The following is a 17906-nucleotide window of genomic DNA, read 5'->3' as shown; positions in this document are numbered from 1 at the left end:
GCATGACGTTCACCACGTCGTCTCCAAACCCTCTGCCTGCCATCGGCAAATCGCAGTGTGAATCTTCATTCATCGCTAAACACGACTCTATTCCATTCCCTCTGAGTCCATCGCAAGTGGCGTTGTGGCCACAGCTGACGTTGACGTCGATGAAATTGGGTCAAAATGGTTCCAACATATGGGCGCCATGCGTGGAGGTGAGCGGTTCGCAGCCGATTTCGGATCGTTTGCGCGGACACCCGACGTCTGAAAAGTTCATTACTGGTTGCTGTAGCTGTCATGAAACGGTTGCGGAGATGACGTAACACAATATGACGGTCATCTGCCTGTGACGTCACACGTGGTCTACCCGATCGGTGGCGATCATCTGTGGTGCCCGTTTGTTGTACTCGTGTCCGCAGATCATAAATTGCCCGTCGACTGCAAACCAACGCCCTTGCAACGTCAGCTACTGACGTTCCCGCGTACAACATGCCGACAACACGTTCACGCTGCACATTTGTGAGACGTGGCATCGAAACAGGTCGTAACAAATATCGTTTTAATGTGTTTTTTCGTTGTGTCACAACTACTGTGAGCAAGTAACGATGAAAATACGTTTGCAATTGTAGTCAAAAGACCATTGGCACGTGCAAAACACGTTTGCCTCAATGGTGCTTTGCATGTGCTATGGATCTTGTCACGTGGACTGAGATGGGCTTCAAATGGAGTGTCGACATTGCCATTACAATATTTATTCCTGAAAAATGCCTGCTTTGATTTTATTCAAAATTTAGATTGTGAAGTTTTTAGTTTGATTCAGTGTATTTATGCTAGGTGGCAATATAATTATGTCTGTATTGTATAATTTTATGCATATTTATGCTAGGTGGCAATATAATTATGTCTGTATTGTATAATTGTATGCATATTTATGCTAGGTGGCAATATAATTATGTCTGTATTGTATAATTGTATGCATATTTATGCTAGGTGGCAATATAATTATGTCTGTATTGTGTAATTGTATGCATATTTATGCTAGGTGGCAATATAATTATATCTGTATTGTATAAATGTATGTATATTTATGCTAAGTGGCAATATAATTATGTCTGTATTGTATAAATGTATGCATATTGCATACAGGGCGGGATGTAGCCCAGTGGTAAAGCGTCCGCTTGATGTGCGGTCGGTGTGAGATCGATTCCCGTCGGTGGGCCCATTGGGCTATTTGTCATTCCAGCCAGTGTACCACGACTGGCATATCAAAGGCCGTGGTATTTGCTATCCTGTCTGTGGGATGGTGCATATAAAAATCCCTTGCTACTAATGGGAAAATGTAGCGGGTTTCCTTTCTAAGACTATATGTCAAAATTACCAAATGTTTGACATCCAATAACCCATGATTAATAAATCAATGTGCTCTAGTGGTGTCGTTAAACAAAACAAACTTTAAATTTAACAATTAAACCATCAAATGTTATTTAATTGCATAAACAACAAACGGTTTGGGCACAGGTTTGTTTCAGGAGGCTAGGGTTATAGTCTGTTTCATAGTTCCCTTTTCTAAGTATTATTGTTGCGCAGTAACAGTCACTATTGGATAATTATTCATTTAAATAGGTTTTGTTAATGTTATGTCTACAATAATAGTAACGGATGAACATGTATTTAAACATATGTTTTGTTAATGTTATGTCTACAATAACAGTAACTGGTGAACATGTATTTAAACATACGTTTTGTTAAAGTAATGTCCACAATAACAGTAACTATTGAATATGTATTTAAACATATGTTTTGTTAAAGTAATGTTCACAATAACAGTGACGGGTGAACATGCATTTAAACATATGTTTTGTTAAAGTAATGTTCACAATAACATTAACTACTGAATATGTATTTAAACATATGTTTTGTTATTATAGATTTCGGACCAGGAAATAATGGCATGGGTCGGATGACGTCTTCATTCCAAGGTACGATAATGCATTTCAAACAGGTGTGCTGGGGTTGTCATTAAACATTCATTCATTCATTCATTTTGAATAGTCATACTTTCTTGACGATTAGTAATCTGAATTCTGAATAGTCATACTTTGTTTACAATTAGTAATCTGAATTCTGAATAGTCATACTTTGTTTACAATTAGTAATCTGAATTCTGAATAGTCAGACTTTCTTGACGATTAGTAATCTGAAGTCTGTATAGTCACACTGTGTTTACCATTATTAATCTGAATTCTAAATAGTCAGACTTTCTTGACGATTAGTTATTGGTAAAATACAATTACCATATCGGAGGAATGTCAACTGTGAAATTCACCATTCCTTTGGAATTGTTTTACGAATGAATTTCCACCGCTACGTAGACGCTAACCCTAACCCTAACCCTTTCTTGACGATTAGTTATTGGTAAAATACAATTACCATATCGGAGGAATGTCAACTGTGAAATTCACCATTCCTTTGGAATTGTTTTACGAATGAATTTCCACCGCTACGTAGACGCCAGTGTCAAAAATATCTCACTAATCATTAGCTCAGACTGTCAGGTAACACAACGAAGTTTGTAAACTCGACGATTGTGTTCTATTTCCACCAACTCCCGATTTAACAACGGGTGCGCTCAGATTAACAAGTAAAGAGTTATATTACGAGAATCGAGTTGTAAGAGCGCTCAGACTAGCAACTGGACAGTCGTAGAAATTGTGAGAGCAGAAAGTTAACCAACTTTGTCGTGGCAGTTGGTAGTCTGACACTAGCATTAGACTGAATGTGTCAGTGAACGTCCATGTCATAGATACAGATATAAACAGTTAACACTTCGCACAGTTGAAGAGAATATAAAATTAAAGGTACACTCTCAAAATAGCAAGTGTTATATTTGTTATTGTTACAAGCATTTGGCAGTGAACGTCCATGTCATAGATAAAGATATAAACAGTTAACACTTCGCACAGTTGAAGAGAATATAAAATTAAAGGTACACTCTCAAAATAGCAAGTGTTATATTTGTTATTGTTACACGCATTTGTCAGTGAACGTCCATGTCATAGATACAGATATAAACAGTTAACACTTCGCACAGTTGAAGAGAATATAAAATTAAAGGTACACTCTCAAAATAGCAAGTGTTATATTTGTTATTGTTACAAGCATTTGTCAGTGAACGTCCATGTCATAGATACAGATATAAACAGTTAACACTTCGCACAGTTGAAGAGAATATAAAATTAAAGGTACACTCTCAAAATAGCAAGTGTTATATTTGTTATTGTTACAAGCATTTGTCAGTGAACGTCCATGTCATAAATACAGATATAAACAGTTAACACTTCGCACAGTTGAAGAGAATATAAAATTAAAGGTACACTCTCAAAATAGCAAGTGTTATATTTGTTATTGTTACAAGCATTTGTCAGTGAACGTCCATGTCATAGATACAGATATAAACAGTTAACACTTCGCACAGTTGAAGAGAATATAAAATTAAAGGTACTCTCAAAATAGCAAGTGTTATATTTGTTATTGTTACAAGCATTTGTCAGTGAACGTCCATGTCATAGATACAGATATAAACAGTTAACACTTCGCACAGTTGAAGAGAATATAAAATTAAAGGTACACTCTCAAAATAGCAAGTGTTATATTTGTTATTGTTACAAGTATTTGTCAGTAATGGGTGGGCGAAACATAGCCCAGTGCTAGTGTTAGCTTGATGCGCGGTCGGTCTCAGATCGATCCCCGTCTCGTTCCAGCCAGTGCACCACGACTGGTATATCAAAGGCGGTGGTATGTGCTATCCTATCTGTATGAAAGTACATGTAAAAGATCCCTTGCTACTAATGGGGGAAATGCAGCAGGTTTCCTCTCTAAGACTATATGTAAAAAATACCAAATGTGTGATATGCAATAGTCGATTATTAATAAATCAGTGTGCTCTAGTGGTGTCGTTAAACAAAACAAACTATAACTTTAATGACAAAACATGTGACAGGCGATATCCGGTGCTATGTTTACACTCGGCGACCTTTGACCCAGTGAAGTGGTATTCGATAAACGCGAGTTGTTACGCCAGAGTTGTGCGACTCGGTGAGCGACACATTCTGACGTCTGTCTTCACAACCTGTCGCCGGAGATCGAAATAGGCAGACGAAGATGCATCTCGGTTGTAAAAAGTCCCGATATATATATCTGGCGTGCTTTATTGGCTGACATTAAAGGGCGATAAATCACTTCAAACGCTTTATAAGACTGCCATTACGTTAGTTGAATACCTGCCGTATTATTGCGATATTAGGCTAGTTATTTGTGCCCCACTGGCTAAACGTCAGTTGTAGCTTTCATTCGGTTTTTTGATTACGCGATAAATTACGAAATATGATAAACGCCTGTGGCAAGTGTGAAATAAAAATAGTTGCTTGCATTGCATACCAAATACATTATTATATATATGAAAAACAAGTTAATAGCACATACCACGGCCTTTGATACACCTGTCATGATGTCAAATACTCTTGAAGGGATAGCTTGTGTAGATAATGTATTACTGAAATGGTAGCTTCTATAATGTATATATTCTTGAAGGGATAGCTTGTGTAGATAATGTATTACTGAAATGGTAGCTTGTGTAGATAATGTATTACTGAAATGGTAGCTTGTGTAGATAATGTATTACTGAAATGGTAGCTTGTGTAGATAATGTATTACTGAAATGGTAGCTTCTATAATGTATATATTCTTGAAGGGATAGCTTGTGTAGATAATGTATTACTGAAATGGTAGCTTGTGTAGATAATGTATTACTGAAATGGTAGCTTGTGTAGATAATGTATTACTGAAATGGTAGCTTGTGTAGATAATGTATTACTGAAATGGTAGCTTGTGTAGATAATGTATTACTGAAATGGTAGCTTGTGTAGCTTGTGTAGATAATGTATTACTGAAATGGTAGCTTGTGTAGATAATGTATTACTGAAATGGTAGCTTGTGTAGATAATGTATTACTGAAATGGTAGCTTGTGTAGATAATGTATTACTGAAATGGTAGCTTGTGTAGATAATGTATTACTGAAATGATAACTTGTGTAGATAATGTATTACTGAAATGGTAGCTTGTGTAGATAATGTATTACTGAAATGATAACTTGTGTAGATAATGTATTACTGAAATGGTAGCTTATGTAGATAATGTATTACTGAAATGATAACTTGTGTAGATAATGTATTACTGAAATGATAACTTGTGTAGATAATGTATTACTGAAATGATAGCTTGTGTATATATTATTAAGTGGTGATTAGGTCGCTTTTATACTGTACTTATTAGTGAAGTGTTAGTTTTTAAAATATCGTAAGCATTATTGAAGAGGTCCCTTTTATACTGTACTTATTAGTGAAGTGTTAGTTTTTAAAATATCGTAAGCATTATTGAAGAGTTCCCTGTTATACTGTACTTATTAGTGAAGTGTTAGTTTTTAAAATATCGTAAGCATTATTGAAGAGTTCCCTGTTATACTGTACTTATTAGTGAAGTGTTAGTTTTTAAAATATCGTAAGCATTATTGAAGAGTTCCCTGTTATACTGTACTTATTAGTGAAGTGTTAGTTTTTAAAATATCGTAAGCATTATTGAAGAGTTCGCTTTTATACTGTACTTATTAGTGAAGTGTTAGTTTTTAAAATATCGTAAGCATTATTCAAGAGTTCGCTTTTATACTGTGTATAGTTTTGAAGTGGTAGCGGTTATATTATACCCCCTTATATTATGTGACAGTGTGTATTAATATATATATATATATATACATACATACATTACATACATACATACATACATACATACATTACATATATATATATATCATATAATATCTTACATTTTCAGTGCAATCAAAGTATGTGATATTTTTCAGATCACATACTTTAACAATTTGATAACTTTGCAAATTAGATGTAAATTAGTCGAGGTCTCGGCACTAGGTTTATTGACATTTAAGCAAACGTACTTGGGTGACACTCCATGATTGACGTACGCATTCATAGTCATCAAATAAAAACATTTCAATGGCAATTTAAAACCGAAAGCTGTCCAGCGTTCAGAAAACAAAAAAACGTTAGGCATAACTTTATTCTGATGTAAGGACATCCAAAATGACGTCATTCGAGTTTGACGTCATTTCCATTCAAAAATACACCGCGCCACATATTCTTACGTTATTTGAATATCTAGTAATGGCGGACTGGAATTAAAGTTGCGTGTACAGTTTACAAAAACACGTTGTATTAAGCTTGAGCTTATATGATAAAGAGATTATTACCCTCGTGTATTTCGGTATCGTCAATATCATATATTAGGAATAAAAATAATGTATTATGCTCGCCAAAGGCTCGCATAATACAATTTTTATTCCTAATATATGATATTGACGATACCGAAAAACACTCTGGTAATAATATATATATATATATATATATATATATATATATATATATATATATATATATGTGTATGTGTATGTGTATGTGTATGTGTGTATGTGTATGTGTATGTGTATATGTATATGTATGTATATATATATATATATATATATATATATATATATATATATGTATATTGATATATTATCTCATTAAATAAAGATTTTAATATGAATTTAAAATTAAAGTGTAATGCGAAGAGCACGCCCCCAGACTTCCTCTACCCATCCTTGATAACTTTATTTTATCTTTATTTTATGTCTCCCCCACCCACACACACGCCGCTGTCAATTACAGGTAAGGATAGCACTAGCTGATTAATAAATTTCAACTTATTTCCCTGTTTATATCCAATTAAGTTCCAAACACGCTGTTAGTCGACAATTGTTGGTTATTAGCGCGAGAGAAGTCGGTGTGGTTGTCTTACAACTACCCACTGAATCGTTAAAACTCGCTGTGGGTGGGAGCCGGTACCGGGCTGCGAACCCAGTACCTACCAACCTTTAGTCCGATGGCTTAACCATGACACCACTGAGGCCGGGTTAGCCCTGTCTTTTGATGACCTCTTAATATATACTCGCGGAAAAAAGTTCCTGTGCACCAAATAATTACATATAGAATATAATTTACTTGAAATCTGGTCATAAAAATTTCAGTAAATGAACGTGTAACCACTCCCGTGGATATTCCTGCGGTGTCCTGTCAATTGCATGAACTATTCATGCTTTGTGACCACAAGTTGCATTACTAGAATTCTTTGTCACGTGCTCCTGTTTGATGTCATTTTTCTTATTATTGGACTTTTAAAACTATTGTATGGAATCTCATCACTCAGAAAAACATTTTTGTTGGTATCTGATCGTCGTCAGTGTGATGCCACGCCTCCCAGAAAATGGACTCCTTCGAACGATGGGTATGATTGAGGTTAGAATGGCACAAACGCTGTTGCTAGTAATTTTGGTATTCATTGGTGTTCATCAGAACACTATGCAATATCTGCGGAGATGTTCTCGACAGTTTAGGGGTACTAGGGATCTTCCATGTTTAGGGAGTCGACACGTGACACCACGTCAGCAAATCGTCAGTATTAAGCGGGTACACATATGGAATAATTTGGAAATGATACGTTTAACATCCTAATGCATCTCTGAGTTAAGGCCAATCAGTGGAAGAACTGAACGCAACTGATTAGGTGATAACAAAGTACGACCATGACCATACATCAGTACGTTGTTCTGTTGCATCGTCACCGACGGCGCATCAAACATTGTGTAGACAGTACTTCAGGTTCAGAAGGCAGGAGAGGATCGCCATACTTTTAACAGATAAATAGTACATGTATGTAAATAACAACATTTAAATTTTATAAAAATATAAGTCCTACTGATATTTTAATGATGCACAGGAACTTTTTTCCGTGAGTATATAATAAGTGATGTATTTTAATATATAATAAGTGATGTATGTGTCTCGTGGGTATTGCATACGGGTCAGTCAGTATGTGACGGGATACGTCAATTGTTTTCTTCGTTGTGGCACGTGCGTTTTGACAGATACAGATAGGGCTGTCTGACGTATCTGAGTTAGGAAATTATGACAGAGGTGTCAGCTCACAGATCTAACACCATTGGCAGTCAGTTCGGTTTGTCAATGCAATATGGCATTCCTTCTTAAAGCGGCAAGGCTGTTATTAGAACCACGAACATGAAAAAACCCCACGTTTGTTTGGTTTAACGACACAACTAGAACACATTGATTTATGAATCACCGGCTATTGGATGTCAATCATTTGGTAATTCTGATATAGTCTTAGAGAGGAAACCCGGTACATTAGTAGCAAGGGATTCTTTTATATGCACCTCCACAGCCAGTATAGTATATACAACGGCCTTTGATATACCAGTCGTGGTGCACAGGCCCCTGCGCGTGCTGTAACCTCACCGTGGTGCAGGGGTGTAACATTCTCTTTGAGAATGGCCAATACAGCACAAATTGAAGTTTAGAGTAAAATTCGGTGTCCGTAAAATTCTGTGATATTTGTATTTGTATTTATGCACAGTTCTTTACACTGTTTTTGTTTAAACCTTGAATTTTTATGTTGACGTTGACCATCACTTTATTTATTTGCATTACCATAGTTTGACACCCAATAGCCGATGTATTTTTCGTGCTGGGGTGTCGTTAAACATTCATTCATTCATGGTGCACAGGATGGAACGAGAAATAGCCCAATGGGCTCACTGACGGGGATCGATCCCAAACCGACCGCGTGTCAAGCGAGCGCTTTACCACTGGGCTACGTCCCTCCCAAGAACCACGAAAAGGAAAATCAATCAGTCCATGCACCTACGTGGATATCACTGCCTTTTAAAGGAACATCAATCAGTCCATGTACCTACGTGGATATCACTGCCTTTTAAAGGAACATCAATCAGTCCATGTACCTACGTGGATATCACTGCCTGTTAAAGGAACATCAATCAGTCCATGCACCTACGTGGATATCACTGCCTGTTAAAGGAACATCAATCAGTCCATGTACCTACGTGGATATCACCGCCTTTTAAAGGAACATCAATCAGTCCATGTACCTACGTGGATATCACCGCCTTTTAAAGGAACATCAATCAGTCCATGTACCTACGTGGATATCACTGCCTTTTAAAGGAACATCAATCAGTCCATGTACCTACGTGGATATCACCGCCTTTTAAAGGAACATCAATCAGTCCATGTACCTACGTGGATATCACCGCCTCTTAAAGGAACATCAATCAGTTCATGTACCTACGTGGATATCACTGCCTTTTAAAGGAACATCAATCAGTTCATGTACCTACGTGGATATCACTGCCTTTTAAAGGAACATCAATCAGTTCATGTACCTACGTGGATATCACCGCCTTTTAAAGGAACATCAATCAGTCCATGTACCTACGTGGATATCACCGCCTTTTAAAGGAACATCAATCAGTCCATGTACCTACGTGGATATCACTGCCTTTTAAAGGAACATCAATCAGTCCATGTACCTACGTGGATATCACCGCCTTTTAAAGGAACATCAATCAGTTCATGTACCTACGTGGATATCACTGCCTTTTAAAGGAACATCAATCAGTTCATGTACCTACGTGGATATCACCGCCTTTTAAAGGAACATCAATCAGTTCATGTACCTACGTGGATATCACCGCCTTTTAAAGGAACATCAATCAGTTCATGTACCTACGTGGATATCACCGCCTTTTAAAGGAACATCAATCAGTTCATGTACCTACGTGGATATCACTGCCTTTTAAAGGAACATCAATCAGTTCATGTACCTACGTGGATATCACCGCCTTTTAAAGGAACATTCCTGAGTTTGCTGCATTGTAAGATGTTTCTCTTAAAGGAACATTCCTGAGTTTGCTGCATTGTAAGATGTTTCTCTTAAAGGGACATTCCTGAGTTTGCTGCATTGTAAGATGTTTCTCTTAAAGGGACATTCCTGAGTTTGTTGCATTGTAAGATGTTTCTCTTAAAGGGACATTCCTGAGTTTGCTGCATTGTAAGATGTTTCTCTTAAAGGGACATTCCTGTGTTTGTTGCATTGTAAGATGTTTCTCTTAAAGGGACATTCCTGAGTTTGTCGCATTGTAAGATGTTTCCCTTAAAGGGACATTCCTGAGTTTGCTGCATTGTAAGATGTTTCTCTTAAAGGGACATTCCTGAGTTTGTTGCATTGTAAGATGTTTCTCTTAAAGGGACATTCCTGAGTTTGTTGCATTGTAAGATGTTTCCGTTAAAGGGACATTCCTGAGTTTGTCGCATTGTAAGATGTTTCTCTTAAAGGGACATTCCTGAGTTTGCTGCATTGTAAGATGTTTCTCTTAAAGGGACATTCCTGAGTTTGTTGCATTGTAAGATGTTTCCCTTAAAGGGATATTCCTGAGTTTGCTGCATTGTAAGATGTTTCTCTTAAAGGGACATTCCTGAGTTTGCTGCATTGTAAGATGTTTCTCTTAAAGGACATTCCTGAGTTTGCTGCATTGTAAGATGTTTCTCTTAAAGGGATATTCCTGAGTTTGCTGCATTGTAAGATGTTTCTCTTAAAGGGACATTCCTGAGTTTGCTGCATTGTAAGATGTTTCTCTTAAAGGGACATTCCTGAGTTTGCTGCATTGTAAGATGTTTCTCTTAAAGGAACATTCCTGAGTTTGTTGCATTGTAAGATGTTTCTCTTAAAGGGACATTCCTGAGTTTGCTGCATTGTAAGATATTTCCGACTAATAAAATATTTCTACGATTAAACTTATATATTAAATATATTTACTTGTTTAGAATATCAGTGTCTGTATATTCAATGTGTTTCTGGTCATCTTAATATTTGTAAGAAGCCCAAATTGGATTTTATTTTCAAATAATATCGTACATACGAAAAATTTCTTTTTAAGAAATAAAATGAAATTTATCCTAGTACAAATATTAGAACGATCAGAAACACGTTTAATATATAGCCACAAATATTTTATGCAGTTAGTCGATAACATCTTAAAAACTGCAGCAAACACAGGAGTGTCCCTCTAAGATTATCTACACTTGGCGAATAAAAGCCAGTCGTTTTATGAGTCTGTTAATTAAAGCTAGCCTGGGAGACCTCGTCGATTTATTTCTGTATTAATATAAAACATCTAAATCCAAGATGGCCGACATCGCGCAATATTCGGAGCTTTTACCTGCCCTGTGTAGATCATTTCACTAAGCAGCCCGGCTAGCAGGAAAAACCGTTTGTTTGCGCTAAACCTAGTTACATTCACGCAAACGTTCATAGACATACATGTATACACATTCATTTCCACTTATTTCCGTGACTATATTCAATTAACGTTCAAGCACGGTGTCCTGGGCACACACCTCAGCTATCTGGGCTGTCTGCCCAGGGTAATGGGTTACTGGCCAGGTGTTAGTTAGAGAGAAGAGGTGTAGTGGTCTTACACCTACCCACTGAGTCGTTAGAACTCGCTCTGGGTGGGACCTACCAGCCTCCCACCGAGGCACACGCACATAATTATTAAGGTGTATTAAATACTTACTTACTTATTTATTTCATAATATTTTTTTTTTTTTTTTTTTTTTTTTTTTAGGTCTGAGTAATGCCCGCTTGGACGCCATGATAAATCAAGAAATAAACAAAGCGAAATCGACATGGGGGGCTGGTAGGTTGAAATAAACAAAGCGAAATCGACATAGGGAGCCTGTAGGTTGAAATAAACAAATCGAAATCGACATAGGGAGCCGATAGGTTGAAACAAACAAAGCGAAATCGACATAGGGAGCCTGTAGGTTGAAACAAACAAAGCGAAATCGACATAGGGAGCCTGTAGGTTGAAATAAACAAAGCGAAATCGACATAGGGAGCCGATAGGTTGAAATAAACAAATCGAAATCGACATAGGGAGCCGATAGGTTGAAATAAAGAAATCGAAATCGACATAGGGAGCCGATAGGTTGAAACAAACAAAGCGAAATCGACATAGGGAGCCTGTAGGTTGAAACAAACAAAGCGAAATCGACATAGGGAGCCTGTAGGTTGAAATAAACAAAGCGAATTAGACATATGGAGCCGATAGGTTGAAACAAACAAAGCGAAATCGACATAGGGAGCCTGTAGGTTGAAACAAACAAAGCGAAATCGACATAGGGAGCCTGCAGGTTGAAATAAACAAAGCGAAATCGACATAGGGAGCCTGTAGGTTGAAACAAACAAAGCGAAATCGACATAGGGAGCCTGTAGCTAGAAATAAACAAAGCGAAATCGACATGGGGAGCCTGTAGGTTGAAACTAGCAAATCGAAATCGACATAGGGAGCCGGTAGGTTGAAATAAACAAAGCGAAGTCGACATAGGGAGCTGGTAGGTTGAAATAAACAAAGCGAAGTCGAGATGGGGAGCCTGTAGGTTGAAATAAACAAAGCGAAGTCGACACGGGGAGTCGGTAAGTTGAAATATATAGAATCAGGCGAATATAATCAGTGATATATATATATATATATATATATATATATATATATATATATATATATATATATATATATATATATATATATTATGTTAATGAACACAGCAAACGTCAAAACGAGTCCTGTAATAAATTATGTTAATTAGCATGGCCATGTCAAAGCAATCCCGGCAATAAATTATATTATGTTAAATAGCAAAACCAGGTCGCAGCTATTCGTGCTGTATATGATATATAATGAACATCAAAGCAATTCCTTTCATATATTATGTTAATTAGCATACTAGTATATGAAAATAATTTCTGATATATAACATATATTATGTTAAATAACACATCCATCTCTCTCTCTCTCTGTCTCTCTCTCTCTCTCTCTCTCTCTCTCTCTCTCTCTCTCTCTCTCTCTCTCTCTCTCTCTCTCTCTCTCTCTCTCTCTCTCTCTCTCTCTCTCTCTTGTTAAACAAACATTCCTTTCCTTTCTCTCACTATCTAGACCAAGTGTAGAAAAAACCATATGTTAGACACCAAATAGCCGTAGTTTAAAATGTGCTGAGGTGTTGTTAAACAAACATTCCTTTCCTTTCTCTCACTATCTAAACCAAGTGTAGAAATAACCATGTTAGACACCAAATAGCCGTAGTTTAAAATGTGCTGAGGTGTCGTTAAACAAACATTCCTTTCCTTTCTCTTACTATCTATACCAAGTGTAGAAATAACCATATGTTAGACACCAAATAGCCGTAGTTTAAAATGTGCTGAGGTGTTGTTAAACAAACATTCCTTTCCTTTCTCTCACTATCTAGACCAAGTGTAAAATAACCATGTTAGACACCAAATAGCCGTAGTTTAAAATGTGCCGAGGTGTCGTTAAACAAACATTCCTTTCCTTTCTCTCGCTATCTAGACCAAGTGTAGAAATAACCATATGTTAGACACCAAATAGCCGTAGTTTAAAATGTGCTGAGGTGTCGTTAAACAAACATTCCTTTCCTTTCTCTCGCTATCTAGACCAAGTGTAGAAATAACCATATGTTAGACACCAAATAGCCGTAGTTTAAAATGTGCTGGGGTGTTTTTAAACAAGCATTCCTTTCCTTTCTCACTATCTAGACCAAGTGTAGAAATAACCATATGTTACACACCAAATAGCCGTAGTTTAAAGTGTGCTGAGGTGTCATTAAACAAACATTCCTTTCCTTTCTCTCACTATCTATACCAAGTGTAGAAATAACCATGTTAGACACCAAATAGCCGTAGTTTAAAATGTGCTGAGGTGTCGTTAAACAAACATTCCTTTCCTTTCTCTTACTATCTATACCAAGTGTAGAAATAACCATATGTTAGACACCAAATAGCCGTAGTTTAAAATGTGCTGAGGTGTTGTTAAAGAAACATTCCTTTCCTTTCTCTCACTATCTAGACCAAGTGTAAAATAACCATGTTAGACACCAAATAGCCGTAGTTTAAAATGTGCCGAGGTGTCGTTAAACAAACATTCCTTTCCTTTCTCTCGCTATCTAGACCAAGTGTAGAAATAACCATATGTTAGACACCAAATAGCCGTAGTTTAAAATGTGCTGAGGTGTCGTTAAACAAACATTCCTTTCCTTTCTCTCGCTATCTAGACCAAGTGTAGAAATAACCATATGTTAGACACCAAATAGCCGTAGTTTAAAATGTGCTGGGGTGTTTTTAAACAAGCATTCCTTTCCTTTCTCACTATCTAGACCAAGTGTAGAAATAACCATATGTTACACACCAAATAGCCGTAGTTTAAAGTGTGCTGAGGTGTCATTAAACAAACATTCCTTTCCTTTCTCTCACTATCTATACCAAGTGTAGAAATAACCATATTGTAGACACCAAATAGCCGTAGTTTAAAATGTGCTGAGGTGTTGTTAAACAAACATTCCTTTCCTTTCTGTCACTATCTCGACCAAGTGTAGAAATAACCATATGTTACACACCAAATAGCCGTAGTTTAAAGTGTGCTGAGGTGTCATTAAACAAACATTCCTTTCCTTTCTCTCACTATCTATACCAAGTGTAGAAATAACCATATGTTAGACACCAAATAGCCGTAGTTTAAAGTGTGCTGAGGTGTGATTAAACAAACATTCCTTTCCTTTCTCTCACTATCTATACCAAGTGTAGAAATAACCATATTGTAGACACCAAATAGCCGTAGTTTAAAATGTGCTGAGGTGTTGTTAAACAAACATTCCTTTCCTTTCTGTCACTATCTAGACCAAGTGTAGAAATAACCATATGTTAGACACTAAATAGCCGTAGTTTAAAGTGTGCTGAGGTGTTGTTAAACAAATATTCCTTTCCTTTCTGTCACTATCTAGACCAAGTGTAGAAATAACCATATGTTAGACACCAAATAGCCGTAGTTTAAAATGTGCTGAGGTGTCATTAAACAAACATTCCTTTCCTTTCTGTCACTATCTAGACCAAGTGTAGAAATAAACATATGTTAGACACCAAATAGCCGGGTGTTGTTAAATAATTTATTGTTTTTACAGTCTTAAATGTTTGTTTTTTAGCGCTATCACCGCAAATGCAGAAGTTTCTGTTTGGAAATGTGGGTAAGTTTTTAACTTTGTGTTCACATTCATTCTGTCTCTATATATCTCTCTCTCTCTGTCTGTCTGTCTCTCTCTCTCTCTCTCTCTCTCTCTCTCTCTCTCTCTCTCTCTCTCTCTCTCTCTCTCTCTCTCTCTCTCTCTCTCTCTCTCTCTGAGATATTCTCTCTCTCTCTCTCTCTCTCTCTCTCTCTCTCTCTCTCTCTCTCTCTCTCTCTCTCTCTCTCTCTCTCTCTCTCTCTCTCTCTCTCTCTCTCTCTCTCTGAGATATTTATTAATTCAATGTAGTAATGAATTACTCACTCGCCGGACAGTGCAGCGAATTATAATTCATTCGCTTGCTAATCTTTAGTGACCCTGTAGAGTAAAACGATTGTATATGGTTTTACTCGCTAACTAGTTGTATGGTTTCACTTGCTATCTAGTTGTATGGTTTCACTTGCTATCTGGTTCTAGGGTTTCACTTGCTATCTGGTTCTATGGTTTCACTTGCTATCTTGTTGTATGGTTTCACTTGCTATCTTGTTGTATGGTTTCACTTGTTATCTAGTTGTATGGTTTCACTTGCTATCTAGTTCTAGGGTTTCACTTGCTATCTGGTTCTAGGGTTTCACTTGCTGTCTTGTTCTAGGGTTTCACTTGCTATCTGGTTCTAGGGTTTCACTTGCTATCTAGTTGTATGGTTTCACTTGTTATCTAATTCTAGGGTTTCACTTGCTATCTAGTTCTAGGGTTTCACTTGCTATCTGGTTCTAGGGTTTCACTTGCTATCTGGTTCTAGGGTTTCACTTGCTATCTGGTTCTATGGTTTCATTTGCTATCTAGTTCTAGGGTTTCACTTGCTATCTAGTTGTATGGTTTCACTTGCTATCTGGTTCTAGGGTTTCACTTGCTATCTGGTTCTAGGGTTTCACTTGCTATCTGGTTCTAGGGTTTCACTTGCTATCTAGTTCAAGGGTGTCACTTGCTATCTGGTTCTAGGGTTTCACTTGCTATCTAGTTCTATGGTTTGACTTGCTATCTAGTTCTTTCGCGGAGTTATATACATTTTCATTGCGATCTGTATTGTACGATTTTGTACAGTTCATTTAAATATTTAACCTTTGTAATCGACAGGTATGACGCCTGGTGTTGGCAACACACCACCAAAGACTGAGTCAACCGCTTTTTCGACTCGCCACCAGTCGTCGTCATCAGGTCGACATCCGGGGCAGACTGGCTGGAAGAAGACCATGACGTCACATAAACAGCTGCCACCCAATGGGCTCCAGCCGTTTGGTTCACAGTCGACAAACTGTGAGTCCCAGTAACAAGCTTAGATAAACATTTTTTTTTTACTGATTTGTGGTCAGCGCTCGTCGATTTTCATACTTTTCAAACATTAAAAATAATAAACTGAAATTTCTCGCGGTAGCTACAAGCCTACGAGATTAGGTGTGTGTGTGGGGGGGGGGGGGGGGGGGGGGGGGAGCGAGAGGGGACAAATTCGGGCAAAAATGATAGAGATAGTCAGGCAAAATGTACTAACCTGAGACCTTTTTACCATATATTTCCATCATTCTACCGTCAAAATTAGTTACAATCCATGTAATATGCGTAGTGATTCGTTTGCATCCCTATACAGCTGTTTGGCAGTAATGCTAATATGAGTAAATAATGTTATCCAGATTCGGGCATTTTCGTTTAATTCCGGCAAATGCAAGCCTGTCCCCTACAACAATGAGAGCCCGTACTCCTATCGCCGGTAACTACAACAGCGCCGTCTATACCGGAAATAATGCTGCGTCACTTCAAACACTATTGCTGTTGTTTCGGGACCAATGACGTCATTTGGGGGAAAAACAGCCCGTTGCTTTGGTTATAAGGTAAAAATAAAGGAAGATATTTAGAACAGACCCCGCCCTCCACAAACACACACAATAGCTGAGTTCAGAAAACAACAGCTGACATATTTTATTCATCTGATACGCAAGGCACTATGAAAAGACTTTGTATATCTTTACTCAATTCCTATGGCATGACTTCAATGACAATTCGCTTTCACAAGTACCAGACATTGATTGTGCAGTCAAACATCTTGGAATCGCAAATGATGCCTGTGACAGTATATAAAAAGTAAAGTAAAGTTTGTTTTATTTAACGACGCCACTAGAGCACATTGATTTTTTTTAATCTTATCATCGGCTATTGGACGTCAAACATATGGTCATTCTGACACTGTTTTTAGAGGAAACCCGCTGTTGCCAAATAGGCTACTCTTTTACGACAGGCAGAAAGGGATCTTTTATTTGCGCTTCCCACAGGCAGGATAGCACAAACCATGGCCTTTGTTGAACCAGTTATGGATCACTGGCCGGTGCAAGTGGTTTACGCCTACCCATTGAGCCTTGCGGAGCACTCACTCAGGGTTTGGTTTTTGATGAGTTAAAATAACTAGAAAACGATATTGTCATTTTCCCCGCAAAAAATGGCTGCCATCTTGCATTTGATCATGATTGTGTTATCAATCTGAATAAAATTAGCTCTACTGGGTCTACAAGTAGATCTAACAGCATTGCGTTGATTTCCATGTCCAGGTGACATTTCATCTATAAATAACAGTTTAAATATCGACCAATTACACTTCGCCTTTTATAGCGTTATTCGGGAGCATGTAAATTCTAAAAATATCGGGCGAGACTATTTATGCAACAGGCGAACTGGTTGGTCTATTTCAACATTGAAAAAAACAGGGGAAAAAGTGCAGTAATAAACTCTGGATTGTATACTAGTATAAACAGATTTTATAGCTATACCATCACGTTTTTTTTTTTTCGTCTTGAAACGAATTTTATATAAAATTTTATATTGTA

At 37.3% G+C, this 17906-nt stretch overlaps 1 protein-coding gene across 4 annotated transcripts in view; it reads left to right on the top strand.

Annotated features, from left to right (window-relative positions):
* LOC121373451 (flocculation protein FLO11-like) overlaps nt 1–17906 on the top strand; it is a 71757-nt gene that overhangs the window by 35538 nt on the left and 18313 nt on the right. For 3 of the 4 annotated variants that reach the window (XM_041500114.1, XM_041500115.1, XM_041500113.1), the window contains exons 10-13: nt 1911–1961; nt 11592–11663; nt 15016–15057; nt 16171–16350. In XM_041500114.1, coding sequence (XP_041356048.1) covers nt 1911–1961; nt 11592–11663; nt 15016–15057; nt 16171–16350 — 345 coding nt within the window. The remainder of the gene's footprint in view (nt 1–1910; nt 1962–11591; nt 11664–15015; nt 15058–16170; nt 16351–17906) is intronic. The other variant, XM_041500116.1, reaches the window with a different exon arrangement.

This window comes from Gigantopelta aegis, chromosome 5, assembly GCF_016097555.1.
Source record: "Gigantopelta aegis isolate Gae_Host chromosome 5, Gae_host_genome, whole genome shotgun sequence".
NCBI lineage: Eukaryota > Metazoa > Mollusca > Gastropoda > Neomphalida > Peltospiridae > Gigantopelta > Gigantopelta aegis.
This window is presented reverse-complemented; position numbering and strand designations above follow the sequence as displayed.